Source organism: Anopheles darlingi, chromosome 2 (assembly GCF_943734745.1).
Source record: "Anopheles darlingi chromosome 2, idAnoDarlMG_H_01, whole genome shotgun sequence".
NCBI lineage: Eukaryota > Metazoa > Arthropoda > Insecta > Diptera > Culicidae > Anopheles > Anopheles darlingi.
In genome coordinates this window covers 91264402-91284401 of record NC_064874.1, presented here as the reverse complement: position 1 = coordinate 91284401, position 20000 = coordinate 91264402, and the positions used below count along the sequence as shown (strand labels likewise).

The window sequence follows — 20000 nt, the reverse complement described above, 5'->3', positions numbered from 1 at the left end:
GGGCAAACGGTGGCACCATTCAATCGCGTACTAGGTGCGTGTCTAATGATGCAGCCTGAATGCAGCTGCATTGTAGTGGCATCAGCGGAAACGCACCTGAAACTTATTATCTAGCGGAAGCTCGTCAGCAGATGCACATGAAGGGTGGGAGACTGTGTGGCGATGTACTAGCTTGCGTTTGCCAGCCCATTCAATGCCAGATTGTGCCCTAGATGGTATTGTGAGCAAACGGAATGATTTGTGTAAGAAATTAAAAAGAAAGAAACGAAGCACCATTTCCCATTCGATCGGTTATGCTTGTTGTTGGCGAAGGAATGAACATTAAACATGGCCAATGGGCCTTTAGCTATTCCGTGCCAAAATGTTGTCACAAACATTTAATCTAACTTCACGCCAACAACAACGGGCATGCAGTGGTACGGCGCGTCCATGAAACGTCTTCTGCAAGTTGCTGCGTTCAATTTACATAAATTAAAATCACTCGCCAAGCAACGGACGGCAGCAGGAAAGGGGACCCTGGATGCAAGCGGATCGGGGACCAATGGTAAAAGTCAAACTTACTGTAAACCTCGATTTTCTCCCCTCGAACTTGGTCACCCTGCGCCTTGAGGAAACTTCGCAAACGCGCACCGGTATTCACACCATCAACTATCACGACCAGTCCTCCGGTTTTCGTTTGATAGTCGGTTTGGTGCGAGCTCTTTCAATTCCAATTTCCACTACGGCCACATACAAAACGCTCGTTGTGGTGCTAGAGCCTCAGTGAGACATTTTGGCGATCCGTCATCAGCATCAGACATGCTTCGCGAGGTGCCTGAAACAAGGTTCGGTCCCTCACGGTGGCTGAGTGCTTATCACTCTCCGGTCCGGGCGGCTGCTAGAAGTGCTGGTGTGCTGTGTTTTGATGATTTGCATGTGTGAGGTTATGCAAATGTGTTTCTGTTTCATCGTTCCGCTACAGCACTCCAAGGTGACATATCCTGGGCTAGGGCCGCGGACAGTGGAAGGATCAGGAGGAGGAGGAGGATGTAGTGAATTATGTTTGCTAGCCCAAGCATCGACGCGATGCCCGGTGTCGGGGACCGGGACAAAATTATGAAAGTTTCCTTTCCAAGATGTAAACAACAACGTGTGTCGTCGGGATTGAGAAGAACGGGAGGCCATGCTGGTGTGCCTTTTTTCTTTTTTTTCTTCCTCCATCCACCCGCACGCGTCTCGCCAGGCGTCTTGCCACTGCGAGGAAGTTTATGGTGAAATATGAATATTTGCCGGTTCGTCTACAACTTTTCCGTGTTGATTGCTGCGGAACAGTTTTGTGTACACCTTTCGGAAATAGTATTGCCCCCTCGCGCTCTAGCTGAATAGGGTCGCTATGACCCCTTGAAGTGGCACGGTCGCTGAAGGGGACGAGGTCGTGTTTTTAAACAAATTTCCGCAGAGACACATTCGGGTGCTTCCGATGGTATTGGTTTTGCTGTCCTTGGAGAGTTGGCTTTCGTTGAATTTGGTTATTGATGTGGTATCTATCCTTCTCATATCTGATACTCAGAATTGAACTAAACTTTATTTAATTGTATTTTTAAGACATATCTTATTCGTTTGCTTCGTAACGGATGTTGAAGGAGCGATGCCCAAAACAAGTTTGTAATTTATTTGCCAAGAATCCGCTTTAACGTAACAGAAATGAATCAACCATATCGTGTGGTGCAGGTAATTTATTAGTCTGGGGGTTTTCATAAGGTGATACGAGCAACAATAGAGTGAGACCCCGATGTAGTTCGAAAATTTGGCGAAGCGAAGCATTCACCAGAGCGCATCGTCTAGCAAACAATGAGACAAACTGTTTACACGATAACTTATGCTTTGAACGTTGAACACGATGTGTGACTTCGATGAGTACCTTGCCAATGGAGACGCATGGTGTTTTATATTGAACACGTAATCGATAAGTTATCTGTTAATGTAGCTATAATTTGGGATATTTTTTCCAACAATGTTCAGTAATAAAGTGTGTATAATAACAGCTTGCTATTTGATTTGATTATTTGATTCTCTTACTGGGTAACCAACAGACGCCACTCGATGCAACAGCCGAATAGCAGACACTCTCACGTCTCGCTGAGTTACACCGGAAAGAAACGAGGAATCCTGCGACGAGCACGTGAATCCGTCTCTCATCCTTTGTTTACCTCCTGTGAGATACCGGAACATGTGCCCGGTCGGATCTGTTCGTCAGCGTTCGTGGCCGCCACTTCGTGCTGCGTGCTGCTTGGTTTGTGCGATCTGATGCTCGGTAGAGCCGAGCTTAGCCCGTTCCGTGGGGATGTAATCGTTACGTGCAGAAGCCACCAGCCAGCCAGCCAGCAGTTGACAGTTAATGGCCGGATGATGAGCGTCGTTTCTTCCGCGACGACGGTCGGTTGGCGCATCTGATTGAGATTGGCCAGTTGCATGTTTCGGTGCTGTGTGTTCCGTGCTCACGCGTGTGCAGATTGTTGTTGCACTTTTGCATCGAAATGACGACGCTGGTCAGACTGTTCCGTGTCCGAGAAAATCGCCTTTCGGTGTTGTGCCGATAGTGGTCAGCAAGCGTGCTGCTCGCATCGTGGGGTGTAACAGTGATCGTTGAAGTGATACTGCTGTGCTATTTCAAAGATAATAAGGTTCTTAAAATATCGGAAAAAATCGTCAAATTGTCTCGAATTCGCCTCAGAAACAACAGTCACAGCCGTTGACAGTGAGAGCAGGTATTGGTGGAGGAATAAAACGTTACTGTACGAGCTGGAATCATGGATATACGATTCTCGATGTTCCTGTCAGTGATCGCGATGATCGGTAAGTACTGCAAAAGCATTTTAACAACACAATTGACATCACACTCATGAGGCTAGCAGCTCAATTGTCAAAACACAAACACTACCTACACCATACACACTCATCTTGATATGCAGTCAACCTGGCGTCGTCATCGTTTATATTGCTGCCCTGATTTAATTACAATCGATTACAGAATGAGAAACCGATCAAGTGCACTTCCACCGCACGGTACGGCACGGCACGGTCATCGGTCGGTGCGTCCAGCTGTTGTCCAGGCCAGGTGCATCCCATGCCTAAGGGCATAAGCCGTAGGGTGTTCTCTCTCTCTCGCTCTCTGTACAGCCAATTACTTAACATCAAATTGCCCATCGTTTGCCATTCTTCTCACGTTGCACAGTGTGTGTGTGTGTATACAGAGTAAGAGGATCACTTGGTTGGTTGTCCCCAGGGGGCCATCGTTCCGTCTCGACGTCCCGATTGTGCTCGACACGACAAAACGGATATCGATACCGGTTGGCGTGTCCCAGCGTAGAAGTAATTTAATAACTTCCATCCACTTCCATCCAAGAACCTACTCCAAGTAGCACCAGCAGCAGTAGCACCAGCAACCATCTGTGCTGATGATGGAGCGGTGTATCGTGAAGATTGGCCGGCGGCAGTAGCTCGATAACGATGATGATCTGCAAATCGGTGACAAATTGCTGCGGATGATGGAAGGAGGAGGAGGAGGAGAAGTGGATGTGCGGCTGTCCGTAAACTGTCGTTCAAGATCAGAGTACCGATGGAAGCAACAACGACAAAATGAAATAATCTTGATGAACTCGTTTCACAAAACCACAAGCAGCACGATGGAGCAACCGCTCGAGCTCGCGGACGATATCGCGTCGCTCGCTGGATTATCCCTCACAATCTCCCACGGCCACAAACGGTTCCGTCGTTCGGTCGTTGCGGTCCCGTGCGGTCCGTGTTCATCGTATCGTGAGCCTCGCGCTACCGGAGACGGCAGAAACACGGTAGAATGTTATTTCCTTCTTAAGCGCGCTTCTTATCATAATCCTCTACGGATCTGCGGCACGTCAGCTGAAGAGAAGCTGCTTGGCCCTTCCCTTGATTCGCCCTCGGCCAGCATCAAAGCGGGTGTGGCCGGGCAATTAAATCGGAAGCTAGAGTTGGAGGTGCACTCTTGGCGTACCGTACCGTGCTCTGACTGTTCTCTGGAGCCGCTGAGCAGTTGTTCCGGGTTGCAAATACGCTTACTCATTCTGCTCTTCTCCTGCGACGCTATAGGGACTGTATTCTGTCCTTGTCCTTGCCAGCCGGCCAGCCAGCCAGCCAGCCAGTCAGTCCACGATTCGACGGCTTTCTGAGTTGCATTCCTTCAATCCCGATGCTAAGCTGTCCCTGACCATTCTGGGTTGCGAATGTCTGAGTCATTGCTCATTGTGTGTGTGCGACCGGTGTACGTGTGTGTGTGTTTGACGATGAGCAGCTAACATTCCCAGACACTCCGGTTGGCTACTTTTAGGGATGGAAGTCACGCTGCACTGTCGAGTCACCATACGGTAGCCCGAGGATGAACGAAGCTGTACGCGAAAGGTGGATGAAGGTGGCTTTCCTTGTCGGTTTCTCTTTCTCTCTATCCGGTTCGCACGCCGGATCATCCCCGACGAACAGATGTGTTTCCACTTGCGTTACGTGAGGTTACGTTTTGGGGTGGGGTGGGAAGTGGAGCAGAAGAAAACGCTCAAGACGATGACGCAGTCTGGCAGATCTTTTTTCCCCCTCTCCAACGAATGGTGAAGATGGCGAAACGCTTCCACTTGTCAGCGGAACTGCTTCATCGAACCCGTGGTAGAGTCGTGGGAGCTGCTAGCAGATAGACGTATTCTCAGCTCCTTTATCATTTCCCTGCACGGCAGTACGAGACTATTCTTGAGCTGAGCTTACGTAATACTCCTCGCACACTCCGGTGGTACCCCTTTGCATATACAGCATCCTGCTTCCATCCTCAATCCGTCAGCAATCGATCGAAGTTCTGTTTACTGTAACGTTCGGTATTGGTGCTCGTTCTGATGTGCTATGAAAATTGTTGTAATACACCCCAAGCAGCATGTCGCCACAACATGGAATGCGATGAAGTTTGTGAAAGTTATTCGTAAACTCTCTATCGCGTCTTGTGTTTATTCATTAGCTGAGTGTGTTCCATGATAATCTTGTGCTTTGGTGAGCGATAGTGATGACAGGGATAGTGACAAAAGGTCTTGCTGATGAACGGAATTTCTCGTGTCTGATCTACTGTAACAGTACTAGTGCTGAATATGAAATTCCATTCAGTTGATAGAATACTCGCTATTTTAGTAGCAAATATTTGCGGATTAATATTAATAATAGTTGCTTTATTATATTGCAAGCTTATTTACTACCAGCTTTTAGTGGATTTTTCTGTTTTTTGAGTTACTTGATAAAAGTACGCATTATGTGGAAGAGAATTTTCATTCGCAAAATGTCACCGCCACGCCTACTGCCACGAGGATAATTATTTCTCGCACTGAAAATTCGAGACTTTCTTCTTCTCCTCGCTTGTCTCTACAAGCGCCGTTATGAATATAAATTGGTGCAATCGTGAACGTCAATCGAATCAAACATTAATGATTGCGCCTATTTCTGATTTCATCTTTCGATGGCGGCACAAGTGGCGGCTGATTATTTGCGGAACGCGCTACGAGGCTAGTGCTTGAATCGAAAAGACCACGTTCCTTAATGTCAAAATCACAAACGACGTTCTTTCACCGAAAAAAAAAAACTGAAATCCAACGGAGGGAAAAGCTTGAGTTGCTGCATACCGAAAGCGAACCGATCAATCTTTCGTAGGAATCTGCTTTGAAAAGAATACGAGGACATTATGAAAGGTTATGCATACTCCCGGCAGCAGGCCGGGCCCTTTTGAATAGGATTGAATTTGGGGAATTGGCACGGAATGTCACGGGGAGTGTCGAACAGTGGACGAAAGCAGAAGCAGAAGGTTAAAAGACATTTCGCATAATTAAATGATTGAGTATGGTTATGTGAAGTCTGTGGACACTGACGAGGGTAGCTTTTCCGTGGGCCGGCATTAGGCAATCAGTGGGCGAGCGAGTGAATGCATCCTTCCATGGAGCAGCAAATCGGTAAGGTAAAGACAGGCCGTCAATGTTTGATTGATGGAGTGCTATTGAGGCATTATTGAGGCACCGGGTCCCGCGTAACAAAGGATACGCCGTGGTAAAAGCGTGTGCTGGAAAGGCGAATATACTGCTCAATGCGTTGATCAACCTTCCTTTTTGGAGAAATATAATTTTGATTATATTTAACGCACTCTTCTGGTTTGCTATGCAAAAAAAGTTTATACCAATAAGTATGCATCAGAAAGGAAGCACTTTGGCTTAATAATTGTTATGAAAACAACGGTAAAGCTATCAGTTTCTACGGTTGTGGTTATTCGATAAAGGCTATAACAACATTAATCTTCCCACCAACGTGAAGCATAAACCGATCTCCGGGAGAATGCGAACTTCCAGACATCTTTTCCAGACACCTGAAACCCACTGGTACCTGATCGCAGCTTCCACGATACCACAAAATGAGATAAATTTATCCACCATGAACCGCCCGGTGTATCCTTCAGGAACAGACGATGTCTGACCAGGTAACTGATCCCCCCCCCCCAGGAAAGGGCGATCGTCAATGCATTACTCACTGCCGGGGCCAGCTAGTCAACTACCTTCTAGCGCATCGTTTATTCCTCCGAAACACCGAGACACCTACAAGAGAGTGTACACGAGAGTTCATAAATAACGGACCAATAAATTCGGATTTACTGTCAGCGTGGTTCACCTAGCGCACCACCGGTTCAGTTCGGTGAGCGAGCATCTTCAAGCATCGTTCCCAGGTCGATTGGTTGGATGGGAAGCTAAATATGACCGACAAATGATGATGATGAGGATTACGATGATGGTGGAGGGTTCGGATAAGAACAACCGGGAAACCGAGCTGGAACCGAGCTGGGACCACACCACAGAACATATGTTTACGTTTACTTCCAGGATGTGTAGTCCGGAAGGAGGCACGCTTGGAGGCGCAAAACGAAACTCAATTTATGTTTATTGAAGTGTTTACGAGACGCGGAGCGAGAGAGAGAAAAAGAGAGAAGTGTTGGTGGGCTGAATGTATTTTTGTTTCGTTCTTGTGCTTCTGGTGTCTGGTATCGTGCAGTGAATTGATGATTACGTCGGTGCGCTGGATGCCAAAGAAGCAGCAGCTGATTGAGACAACAAATTAGTGCCACGGGCCACGGGTTTGGTGATCAAACGCGCAGGAAAGTGTCGGAAGAAATTAGTACCGTATTGACGATTGATTGGATTAGAAGAGAAAATGTGAGAGATTGGTTGGGATTGGAATGACTTTCTCGAGTGGTACATTAGTTATTAGTCGCTCAAAATAGCATCTTATCGCTATTTTTGGAAGGATGTTGAATACGCTTGTGCAGTTAATTTAACTCTTGTGTAGTCATCAATCTAGACAGACGCATGGGAAGGTTCATTTCAGCATCTGGTGAGCTGTAAATCAACACCAACGCCCGCGTCGTTGCATTTCCAAGTAGTTAACACCCTCTTTGACACCCACTCGAAAGTATTGCCGTATTGCCGAAGAAGGTTTGTTTGCTGTCGAGCAGTTCTTATTGCAAACCGTCGCTGTGCACTGCCACCGCGAACACCATCCAGACCAGACAAGACTCCCAAAGGACCAACAGCAGAGCTTTCTCGGTAGAAGAAGATGCTACCGAACGGGTGTTTATATTTCAATTTTGAGCATTTCTTCCAACATTTGTTTTTGATGCATTCCCAGCAGCAGTAGCAGTAGCAGCAGCACCAGCGTAACCAGCGAACCGATTATGTTTGCATCCGACATTTTTCACAGGCCCCTGGTGTCCTCCAGATGGTCAAATGGAAGCAGCCAGCGCAAGCGAGAGCCAACGAGTTCGGCAAGCAGCGCAAAAACTCTCCCTCGAGCTCGAACGAAATGAACACATTCCTTACTTCGCGGGCGCATCTTGGTTCTTGGTAAAGGGAAGACAAGCCCGGCTTCGGTGCTGTTCCGTTGCAGGCTGCCAGGTTCCTGGGTTTCCTGTGTTGCTGCTGGTGCTGCCGCCGCCGGGAATTTCTTCGCCCTTTGCACTTGTTTTTCAGAAGCTTGCGATTTGCTTAAATTCAATTACACCCGCACCCGCGGTCCTTCGTAAATGGAAAAAGTGCCTCCAGGAACTCGCACCGTGGATGTTGGTAATGCATTCACCCGACCAACGGGCAGTGCACTTGCAAGTTTGGTGAAAGGGTGCGTGGTTGCGGCGGTTCCCGGTTTGAGACAATGGATGCCAAACGATGGGGGAAAACATCCGATATCTATCATATCGGAGGAGCGCGAGAAGAGGATAGAAAAAAAGTGGCTACCGAAAAGCGGAATCCCGTTAGAACATCTAGTCCGGACCGAAAAACTTTAAGTAACGCGAGCAAGTTGGTCAAAACAAAGCAGACTAAAAAAGAGAGGCACCGTTTCGAAGAGGGGGAAAAGTTTTGATCATAACAAGGCGCCATAAAGTGGTAAAACGGAGGTTTTACATCATTCGACAGAAAAGTTGTTCAATTTATGTTTGAATATCGATTCAAGGACAACAAACCCATTCGCGTGGGCTTTACAGAACAAATCGTGGCGCTGCCCGAGGTTGAAGATTTAAATGCGAAATGAAACCACGGGTTTTCTATGCATCTCACGTCCTGGTACGGGTCGGTAATGGTGTGTCTCGCATGGTTCAACACAACCACCACCATCACTGCCCTTGCTGTTGTGGTCCCGAGTTCCGAGCTCCGAAAAACGGCGCTTCCAGTGGAGCGTTGCAATGCTAAATTTACCCTCCGAGTTGCATAACCCCGCGGTTGGTGCAGCACAGTACCGGAATCCGGCTACCAAAAAACCGGCACCGGCCGATAAATAACCTCGCAGTTTGCTTGCAGTGTGTTCCTCGAGGTCTGAAGGCGAGTTCGTGCCAGAAAGGCTTCGAATTTCGGGGTCCTTCCTCCCCGGTGGAACTGGATCTTACAACGAACTGCGGCCTGCTATTGCCACCTGATGCAACGCGAACGGAGAGAGGAGAGACACGCAAGCAGCGAGCATCTCGGTGGCGTCTTTGTATTGGGCCAAGCGTCTTCCTGGTGCATTCTTGTGCAGTGCTTGGTGTATGAGACGAGCAGGATGGAAGAAACTGAGAAAGGATACTGCTGCCGCTGGCGTTGCTACTACTTTTTGGGCCTGGGGAGCATTTAAGGAATCCAGAACGAGCGAACGAGCGAAATCTAATTTAAATTAATTTAAATTCACTTGAGCCGGCCATTCGGAGGTCCCACTGGTGCTGCAGTGTGAGCACAGTTTGTCTGTACGGACGTTGGCGTAGTGGAAACGAACGTCGGAGGATTCGGTTTCGGCCCTAGCGGACATACTCTGTGTGTGTGTGTGTGTTAAAGCATCGCACGGGAGCTCTTGGACTGGGAGCATAACTAGTGTTTGGTCATTCCGTTTGGTCACCTTGGAACGGGACGGGACTGGGTTCACTATCGGCTCATTTAGCTCGTGCACAGTGAAAGCGCAATGCAGTGATGAGGAAAATTTATCTTTTCACCCATAAAACGCTTGACTCGGTGGACGACGCCTTTGCACCGACGCCGTCGTTTCATTTATTGCCTTCTTATTCCGATCCCTATTTGAAGCTGAGGCTGAGGTTTTGGTGAAGGAGATGAGTGTCTAGGTCATAGCTTTGGGTGATGAAATCGATGAATGAGGAGCCATAAACCGGACGAAGTACCGACGAGTGGTGCTCGATTTGATTGTGGAGACCAATTTCTTTTGTTTTACGAATCTTTCGATGTCTCGCCTTGAAATTATGAGCGATTATTGAAATGAGATGTGAATTGAAGTGAAGTGTTATGGAACGGTCGAATTAAGGAACCAATAAGGTCGTTGTTTCAGTTGAATTGGTATTCTTTTTATGTTCCGCAAAGTAATTGACTTTTTCTCGCATTAGCTGATAATTTATTAATTTTAAATGATTATGTATTAGATATAACTATTAACGATTGGAAGAAACGCTTAATGAATTTAACATATGATTTAAAGCGATCTCATTTCTATTAAATTTAACTTTCACCTATTAAACTCGGTTGTTTTTAAACGTCTATTTCTACAGCATTGTCGTCTCACTTCTACTTTTCCTGCTCCTAGTGACATCTGCATCGATGCAATAAATTGAATGATGATTACATTCTCGTTATTTATGGTACTACTATCGGTTTAGAACTTGGGCGCAAAAAGACGAATGCTTCATTATCCAGAAACGGAACAGTTGTAGGGCAAATCAATAACACAAATTGATTCTGTCGAAATTGGAAGTTTATAACAAGAAAAAAAATCCTCAAATAAAGCCCCACGTTCGTCGGGGAAACAAGATTTACGACACACGGGGGCGGGAGGTTAGAGTGTGACGCCGAGTAATGTAATCGATGTAAAGTCCTCGCCAGTTGGTTTTTTTTTGTACCTTTTATGCTTTTTCGCTCATTTTGTTACAAGTTACCCACGTTAGCAATTTTCTACATTCAATTTATTCCTCCTTTGGCACATTTGTTCACCGGCGTACATGCGCGTTCGGTGACGCGCCCACCAGGGCGGTCGTCCCCTTTCCAGCCCCAGCCAGCAACCGAGCAACAAAAAGCCAAAAGGCACCGGGGGGCACCGGAGCCGAATGAATATGCGCTACCGAGCGTTAAACCGTGGCATAATTGTAAAACGCTAGCGTGAACACCGTTTGCCCTGCTGATTAATGTTGCGATGGAGGGAAAACGCAATTGTGGAAAACCATTTTTCCACCTTCGTCTTCGCCACACGCACACACACACACACGCTCGACTCACGTGCACCCAAGCACATACGATTGTGTGCGTGCGTGTGTGGGTAGGAAAATGGATAAGGCATCGCCGGGACCTTAACAGAGCCGTCGCTATGTTGTTCGATCGCTCATTCCGCATGCTGGCCATCTTTGATCGGCTACATAAATGAGCTCAATCCGGGCTACTTCTTTAAACTTCATTAAGCCACTCCGAGCGTGGTTGCGTGACGGTAGCAACAACAACATCGAAGCAACCGTCGAAAGGTTTTGGGTTTTTGAAGCGAAGCAGTTGCATATGCTACCGGTTTCCCCTCCTCACCTGCCTCCCCTTCCCCCTTCCCCTGCTGCCTGATGTATGCTTATCAATTTCTCATCTTAATAGACTTGCCAGACCTCCTCCATTCGACAGCGTGCTCCATTGGCTTTCCCCACCGGCTGCCGGCAGAACCGAGAAGAGGGCAGAGAAAAACGATCGAGAACGAGAATTCCGGCATCGCGTTTCCCACCATCGCACGGAATTCACTTTCGATAAACTTAAACCGTAACCGCCACGCTGGCCACGGACGGGCCCCTGCCCTGCCATCCCTTCCCCCCTAGCCCTGCGTGATATAAACCAGCTCTAACGTACGACCATTTGGCAGCCATTTGGGTGCCTCCCGGGTATTGGTTCGGTTGCTTCTGGTCGTGGTGGTTTTGCGAGGAGCCAAAGAGAGGTGTTCAATATTCGCTGCACGTACTTTCGCCATGTTGTACACCGAAATCCCTTCGCCCCGGAATGGCTTAGCTTCAAACACCCAGACCCAGACCCAGACGCACCGCTGGTCGTTCGTTGGGTCCGAAAAGTGCAAGACCCGCTGTGACGGCGGGAGTCGAAGCCAACATTTTCCTCTATGTTTTTTATACATTTTTTTTTTGGTCAAACCCCCAACAGCACGAAGCGGAGGCAGAAGGGAAAGGAGGAGATGTTTTATGTTTGTACTGTATCACTGTTGTTGTTTCCCGTTCAACTGTGACGTGCTTTATGTTATTTGGTTGAATTTGTGTTTCGCTTCTTCTTCCTCCTTTCTTTTTCTCTTGCTTTTGGTCCTCGATGCTCGATGGTGACTGGTTTTGGTCGTTGCATTTCGTCAATAGACGGACCGTAGACGACGTGCGGAGTGAGCACGGGAGACACTGAATTACTGCACCGGATGGTGCGTTCCGTTCGGTTTCCGTTCGTGTGCGGTTTGGAGGTTTTTTGGAAGATTTCCCTTTCCCCCTCCTCCGGGGGGTTCGCCTCGACGGAGGGAACGGTTTGGTTTTTATCAATGTTTCGAAGCAATCATGTGCAAAACAGTATGGATTCGGAACAGATGCGGTTGCTTTATTGCATCTTTCCGAAGGAACATTTGAGGTTACGTTTATGAGGAAGCTCTGACGTCTGTCTAGGATGAGTTATTTGAAGAGGGACTTCGAAGGAGATAAAGAGTTCGTATTACTTCGCTGAAGAAGTTATTGTATGGAAAGTTAATGCATAAAACAAGAGCTACTTGGAACAGCATAATCTATATTTTGTTTTTTGAGCCTCTAAATAAGCTATTAATAACTTTTAGATCCACGTTCACTACGTAGCTTTAGTGCCACTAATGTTATCGACTAACCAAAAAATCATCATTAATACCCTATTAATGGAGCAAATGGTTTTTTACTTCCTCCTTCAACACACCAACACAAAACCTATCGGGATTAATCAATTCGTTGAACTGAGGAACTGTCATCGGCTAGCCGCGACTTTATTAATAATAAATATTCATGAGCACCCTACCTCAACGGTGCCATTAAAAAAAAAGAGACAAAGAAATGTCAATCCGAAAGGATCACTAATCTGCCGCATCCATTAATGAGCTCGTTCACCACCCAACGTCAATGGTACTCGCCGCAGACGCCACGCAGCCACCGGTTTACCGTTATTGTAAGCGAAAGCAAAATCCAAGCCTCCTCCTCCTCGCTACCACCCAAACAACACCCGGCACAGCAGAAGGTAAAATGGGAAAAACGAAAATTATCACGTTGACAAAACAAACATCATTCCATATTCATTGCCACTGTGCCGGAGCCAGCACCGGTGCCCCGGCCTGGCGTGCCGTTGCTGGCGGTGGTTGCGATGCGATGCGATGCCTCCGGTTCCTCGCGCTCAAGGATATCGGAACCGATGAGGGGTAAATATTTATCATCGGTAAGAAAAATTGGCATCGTGGGAAATGAATTTTCCTTCGCGGATGCAGTTACGATCCGTTTCGTAACAGACAGAGTGGGAGAGAGAGAGAGAGAGAGAGAAAGAGAGAGAAAGAGATAAAGAGAGAGAGAGAGAGAGAAAAAAAGAGGGAAGCCATGCCAGGAGCTTAGCATAAAAATGCGAAAACCCACCGGAGTGCAGTACAGCGTGATGGAAAGTAATCATCGAAGCGGGCGCGTGCGTCGTCCTCGTCCCCGTCGTTGTCGTCATTCACAGAAGGACGATGAATAGAGCGAAGCAGGCGGTGCCACCGGATCCGAGAACCACGGTACCCGCCAACTTGATGAGTCTGTTTTTATAACGTTTCTTGGTGCTTCTTTGTCGGTGTGATATTTGCTCTGCGGAACGGAACGGAAAGCTGCGGAACGCTGGTACGCCGGGTATGAGGCTCTCGAAGTTCGCGCGTACCGCATGTTGTTGATTTGATGATGGAGTGTTGCTAACCGCAGCACATAATGCAAATAGCGTGCAGCAATATGTTTGCAGCTTGCACCGTTATTGACGTAGCCTCTGGCAGCTTAGTGATGGTGGTGCTACCGGGACCGCTTCTTTTTTACAGACAGAATTGAGCCATTATGAAGCGCTCCTGGAAGGAAGGCATTAGCTGGCATTTGGTGGAAAACAAATTTTTCATCCCAGCAGCAAAAAGTCATTCTTGCCATCGTTTAGCATCTAATGCTCCACATGTTTGTGTGGTGCTGCTGCTGCTACTTCGAAAGTTCCACATATTACATACGGCAAAGCAGACAACGGAACCAGTCTAGTAAAAACCTGCTGGCGTAAGATGCAACGTACTTTCGAGTGGAAAAGCATGTTTAAAGTGCCAACTAAAAGCATCATCTCGTCTTTAATTGAATGCGTAGCTCGAACGAGCGTTGGTGTTTGTGTTTGCAACCAGACCACCAGACTCTGCTTCTTTCGCCAGTGTCCAGGCAGGAGCAAAGTTTCTTGAAAAAGTAACGTTTGCGCTTCCGACGAACAGGCAATCCTTTCGCTTCCGGGCGTGCAGATCCGTGGAATGCCACACACTCCACTCCACAAAGACAACGTCACACACACACACCCACACACACGCAAAGGAACGCACACGCACATGTGGAAGGAATGCGTTGCGTCGAGCATCGCTTATCCGGCGACGTGGATCCGTTTCCAGATCGAAACCGAGCGACGATGTTGATGAAGTTGTGCCACCGGAACAGTATGTGAGAATTGTATTTGTTTGCAGTGCCCCCGCCGCGCCCTCCACCCCACCGGAAACAAGAAGAAAATCGTCGAAAGTCAAGGCAATAATTGCATTAGCTTTGGCCATCAGCAAACGGGTTCACATTTCTTTGATCGCAACCGAGCAGAGCGTTGTAGTATGCGTTTGACTTGAGCTTTGAGGTACGTACAGCGTTTGCAAAGTTTTGGCTTCGTTAAACGTCCGGGCGCTGTTGTGGCGGCCTGTGGCAGACACACCGTCGGAGGAAACTTTTTGATCAAGGCTTCGGAGAGCCAGATGGCGTGTGTGCGTGGCCGGCGTTCGCATAGTGTTGTGTTGTGCATATCATCGTCGAGAACACAAAGGATTGAGCTGCTGTTGCTGCTGCTGCTGCTACTACGAGTGTTGTTGCTGTCTGTTTGATAATGAGAATATTAATTTAATAAAATGTCTGGAAACTTGTTGGAGTGCTTCCAGCAGCACCGGATAGCAATCCTTTCCGGCTCTGGATTTTAATTAACTTAAATAGTTCTAGCATACCAGCACGTACATATTTACGGACTTGCTAAATCCCATCAATTACCCCTTACATGCTGGGCTATTTTCCAGCGTTTCGGTTCCGAGAGGACGAGTTCTTCGACTCCAAAATCAATCCAATAACAGACAATCAATCCTTTCGATTGGCACTCGAAACATTTTCCATTTTACTGACTCGACCGACCCGGGGTCCTTGACCATTATTTGAAGCTATCGGGACACACTTCCAGTACCTTTTGACCATTGCCAGGACCGGGTGAGAGAACAGCAGGATCCTTTGGTGAAAGTTCATTAGCCGGAGCCACGTTAGATCGTGCTGGACGATTGGTGGTGGTTTGGCTTGGTTTGAACCGGAACCACCAGCGGAGAACGGATAAACTAGGGGGAGACGCGGCGGAGAAAAAGTTCCGGACAACACACACACACATACACATTCTTTGAAGTGCCGAACCGGTTGGCCGGATGAACGGATCTTTGCATTTTTCAATCATCCAACCACAAACATAGTTATGGTTTCGGCAGGAACGGCCTCGGATGGTTTCGGTTCGATGTAAAGCGGTCTCTCATTCTTGTACGGCAACGTGTACTCAAACAGAGAGACAGAGAGAGAGAGAGAGAGAGAGAAAGAGAGAGAGAGAAAGAGAGAGAGAGAGAGAGAGAGAGAGAGAGAGAGAAAGAGACCGAGAGCAGAGCATTAATCTAATTTATCTGCAGTGGCTTTGAAGGCTTAGCTGGCAGCGATGTTGGGATAATCTTTCATGTGGTTTGCCATATTCCCCTCAGCATTCATGCTAGGTTGGACAGGCACTTTCCTCTTCTAAGCACCTGCCAGTGGTAAGCGTGTATGTGTGTGTGAGTGAGTGTGCATGTGCTGGAGCATAGAAGTTGGCGCCATTTGTGGGCTCGTTCCCCAGTGCGCCATTCGAACGTTGGTTGAAGGTATGTAGTTTATTGAAACCAAAGACTCGTGCATGGTGTATGGAATGCCTGCGAAATATGATTGATATCTTCGTTTTGTGGCCTCCGATGTCTTGACTGACCATACTCTCCACTCTCTTTCTCTTGTGGCCCGACATGGCTTACCGGTTATGCTTGTTCCGAGTACCTCTCGGGTAACTTAACGGTTCATTGATCGAGAAGTCTTGGAAAAGCAATTTTTCCTCTCCCTTTCGATTTTTTTTTCATTCGATCCCTTTGCCCAATGACCATTGGTCGGGGTGGGGGTGGTGTGTGGGATGGCGCGGAAGGAGGATGAGGGTGAGAGGAAACAAAATACGCTGGTAATCGATAAACTTAAAACCCATTTATCAACATTGACTGCTAATATCCTGTCAGTAACCGTAGCGAAATAACAAATTGAATTCAACTCATGATCGTTCGCTCTTCACCATCGCTTCCGTCCGCTTGCTCCGTTTGGGGCCGTTGGCTGTGGAACAGTGGAAATGGCCTAACCCGTGATGCTAGCAATGAAATGGAAGTGAACCAAAGGCGAACCTGAAACAAATGCCGTTTGCGTTTTGGGTTACCCTTTTCGGAGGGGAGAGACTTTTGCCTTCCTACTTTTTTTTATTTGCCTCGTAAATCAAGCTTTCAGCTTCACGATGCGGTGCACGATAGAATCAGAACCCCGTGGTTGAGGTGGTGTAGTCGATGGCCCGCGTACCATTCCGGTGCTAGCCCGCACCGTACCGCTTGTAAAAGTTTCTGATCAATCACAATAGGCCACGACTACGTGGAACAGGCAATGGCCAAGCGGCTCCTCGAATATTAAACGAAACAATAGTGTACGTCCTGCGTCCTGTTATGATCTTTGTCTCCTTTCAGCGAATTTACTGTCTGGAAAGTTTGTTTTTCCAAGAAGTATTTTGTAAGTCGCTGCTCTTCAAGGTAGAGAGAGACTTTTAGATCCGAGAATAGAACTCCGATTCGATCGAGAAGCTCCTCAGCCGACTTCTTGCAGAGGGCTCAAAATTCGATGGCTACTACGGTCGCTTGCCCTTTCCCGCAGCAAATCCACTCCATAAATTACATTCCACCCGCAAGGCCATCTTTGATGATATCTTTATAATCAACAAGCAAAACATAGGGGTGACAAGGTGCTTTGTCACTCTTTTGGGTCTCGGACTTTTGGGGCGACCGAAAGACCGAAGCGGATTTCATTTGGAAATGATCCAATGAGCGCCGTTACGCGGAGAGCGCGGAGCGCTAAGTGAGCTACCAAATTACTCCTAAACGCTCGATAAATCTCTGTGAAAAACACATAAATTATTGCGCTAAATGCGTCTCATCCTTCCAGCAGCAGAAAGAGGAGGAGGATGAGGAGAAGAAGGGGAAGCAGAAGAGCTTAAGTCCATTCGATTCATTTGCTGATTTGCATGAGGGGCAGCTCCCAAACAAGCGGAGACTCGTTCAGTTCAGTTTTCTGGGCAAGGAGGCCTCATTTGCAGCTGCTACCTCAAAGTCTGGCTCGCTCTCATCCATTAATTTATCTCAATTCCCCGGTCTCTGGTCCGAAAACTATGAGAGCTTTGGAGCTTCTTGAAATCGATCGAACCGGGGGATGAAGTGTGATGTGAACTTCCGGGTTTTTCGGGAACTCCACTTTCACGCCATCGTGTACCATTGGGATCGAGAGCAAGCCGGGGACCTATAGTAGGACGCTAGCTAGCTTTTCTTTCTGGAAAAGTTGAAAACTTCTCAGTTCCCTCAGTAGGACGCCAAGGCAAGGACGCTTGGCCTGGCGCAGGAAGGCCGTAAGGATAATGGCTTTTTAAGCTCATAGTTAAGGCTTATGTTGCTTTCTGCGCGACACCTCCTTAGCTCTCCCTCTGTTGCTCTTCACTGTTCCTTATTGACCCAAATCGCAGACACTTTTCAACATGTAAACTTTCATTCGACAACTGCCACGATTCGCCACTTTTCTTTCGAGCTCTCTCTCACTCCCTCTCTCTCTCTGTCTGCCACACCAAATCGGAAACGGCGATTGCCCCGGCCATTGGTGGCGTCTTACAACTACGCCAAAAAAGATAGAGCACGCTGGTAAGAGGCTCGTTCTCCGGTAGATACGCTTTCGATAAAGTGTGCAAACCTCCGCTCATCGACACTCCCTTCGTGGCACCGTGGCGGAGAGACGGCAAGCACAGATGATGGGATAATGCTCCGTTAATGATCGAAAGTTTGTGCCAAAAAACGGGGAACAGAACAAAGCGCAAGACCAAGAAAAGAGAACATCGTCGTCCCTCTTTGGGGATGTTGCGAGAAGTGAAATCTAGCAGAACACTTTACAGTGGCCCAGACCGAGAGCCAGAGTCTTCCTTCCTTTTTCTCCTCCTTCTTCTTTCTATCGCTGTCACCGAGTGCCATGGCGATGTTTTCTTTTCTTTCCGGTGTGTTCCGAAAGGCGCCATCGAGCGAGCAGCGTGCAAGGCACGAGACCGGACCGGAAACCCGCAAATGTGGGTCCCATAAAGAGGGTCGGTTTATGGTCGCTGTCGTTCACATATTTTATCAATTTTTCGCTCACCAAGGTCCCATGGTGGTATGCAGAGAAGGGGGTGCCTGTCGTGTATTGCCAGTGGCGGTGGCCGGTGTCCGGGGTCGATGCCAACAAAGCGCCAAAGCAAAGTTGCTGTCGCGGCAAACTGTAACTGTAACGGTGCAGGGCACACGTAAAGGATATGTGTATTCTGTGCCCTGTTCCTTCCCCGTTCGGTAGTTGGCTCGAGTTCTGTCACTCTGGTCACGAGGCAAATTGGTCGCTGGCCTGGCGGTGCCGCTCTGTGGTACCGTTAAGGCTCGAACACCGGCTCTTGTCTCTCGGGAGGCAATTGCGAAGGAATTGCCAGCTCTGGCAGCCTATAGCAGGAGCATTCGTCGGGATCTTTGGACCCCTCCGGGGGGAGCACGATTATTGTCATGTGCTGCAGGATTTATGCGCGACAGCTAACCATGTCTCGAGGATATGTTTTCGCGGAGCAACACGTGGAGCAAACAGCTGAGCCTCCTTTCGAGGGCGGCGAATTATCGAGATTCTCTTGTCTTTTTTTAATCCTAATTGTCACCAATTTATGGTACAGATTGTGTCTCTAATTTTTTTTTGTCTGGAAAGTTCAAAAAGGGGTAAAACGGATCAGCCTTTCTTGTTGTTGCTCTAATACACGCGAAACAAGTAATTGATACGTTGCTGCTACGGTCTGGCAGAGTACTCCCTTACAATATAGAGTGCTCCATTGTTCTAACACTCCGGATGGCAGGATGTTGCTTCCATAAAGATAGTAAACGAATACCACCGCTCGGTTGTGATTTGCTTTATCTCATTTTGGGGAATGTACAACGTGGTGGCATTACTTACGTGCTGTTTCGCTAGGAGCACTCTGCTTGATGATACTTTTTCGGGTGTATTCTGCCCCGTCCGACCGTGGAAAGCAAACAAACCATCGCTTACACACTCCGTTTTCGTGTTACACAAGAAGTGTTGGAACAACATAGTTGCTCGCGACAACCCTTAACTCGCGGCTGGGTGTCGAGAAGCAGCAGCAGCGGGAGCGGAGAAAAATGGCCTCTGCAAACACACTATAGTGGCGGTGTAGCAGTCGATTAAAAACAGACGTTTGCCATCGAATTGGCGTAACAGTGAAATTTAATTACTTTCCAACAGTGTAATTACACTTGAAATGGATAGCAAAAACCAGATCCTAGTGCGCACGAACGGAGCGGAACGGAAAGCAAACCGCTCCGTGCTGGGATCCTGATAGTGTTCGAGGGAGGACGAAGGGGGAGCTCAACCGTTTCCACCTTTCGCTGTGCCCGGCGTGCAGTTGAAGAATTTCGGAAGCCGAGGCTGGAATGCTGGAACTGCACTTCAAAGCCAGATCCGGCTCGGGATTTCGGGAGGTGAAGACCGCGGTGCCAGCCGTTAGTGGGCACGAGGTTGGCTAATGAGAACTTCGGTTACTTCCTCGGTGGTGGAAGGTGGGTTGGGGTGGGTTTTTTTTTTGTTCAAATTACTCAAAGCACCCGCAAACCACCAAACAAGCTCTCTCGGTCGGTCGATAGATTTCGGGTTCACTTTAACACGAACGTCACAGCAAGTGCCTTTGGTTTGGGTGCAATTAGTAATGCAATAGATCTTCATGCTTTACTGCGACTCTCGGTAAGTGGCGTTAAGCTCGATGAGTTCATTGATTGTTGTACGGCTTCTG

The 20000-nt window shown here is 47.9% G+C and overlaps 1 protein-coding gene across 1 annotated transcript in view; it reads left to right on the top strand.

Moving 5' to 3' along the window:
- The first annotated feature begins 2391 nt into the window (after nt 1–2391).
- The window catches only part of LOC125952889 (uncharacterized), a 26997-nt gene continuing 9388 nt past the window's right edge, over nt 2392–20000 (top strand). Inside the window, exon 1 of the mRNA XM_049682648.1 lies at nt 2392–2835. Within this exon, the coding sequence (XP_049538605.1) occupies nt 2790–2835 (46 nt within the window). The 5' untranslated portion in view covers nt 2392–2789. The remainder of the gene's footprint in view (nt 2836–20000) is intronic.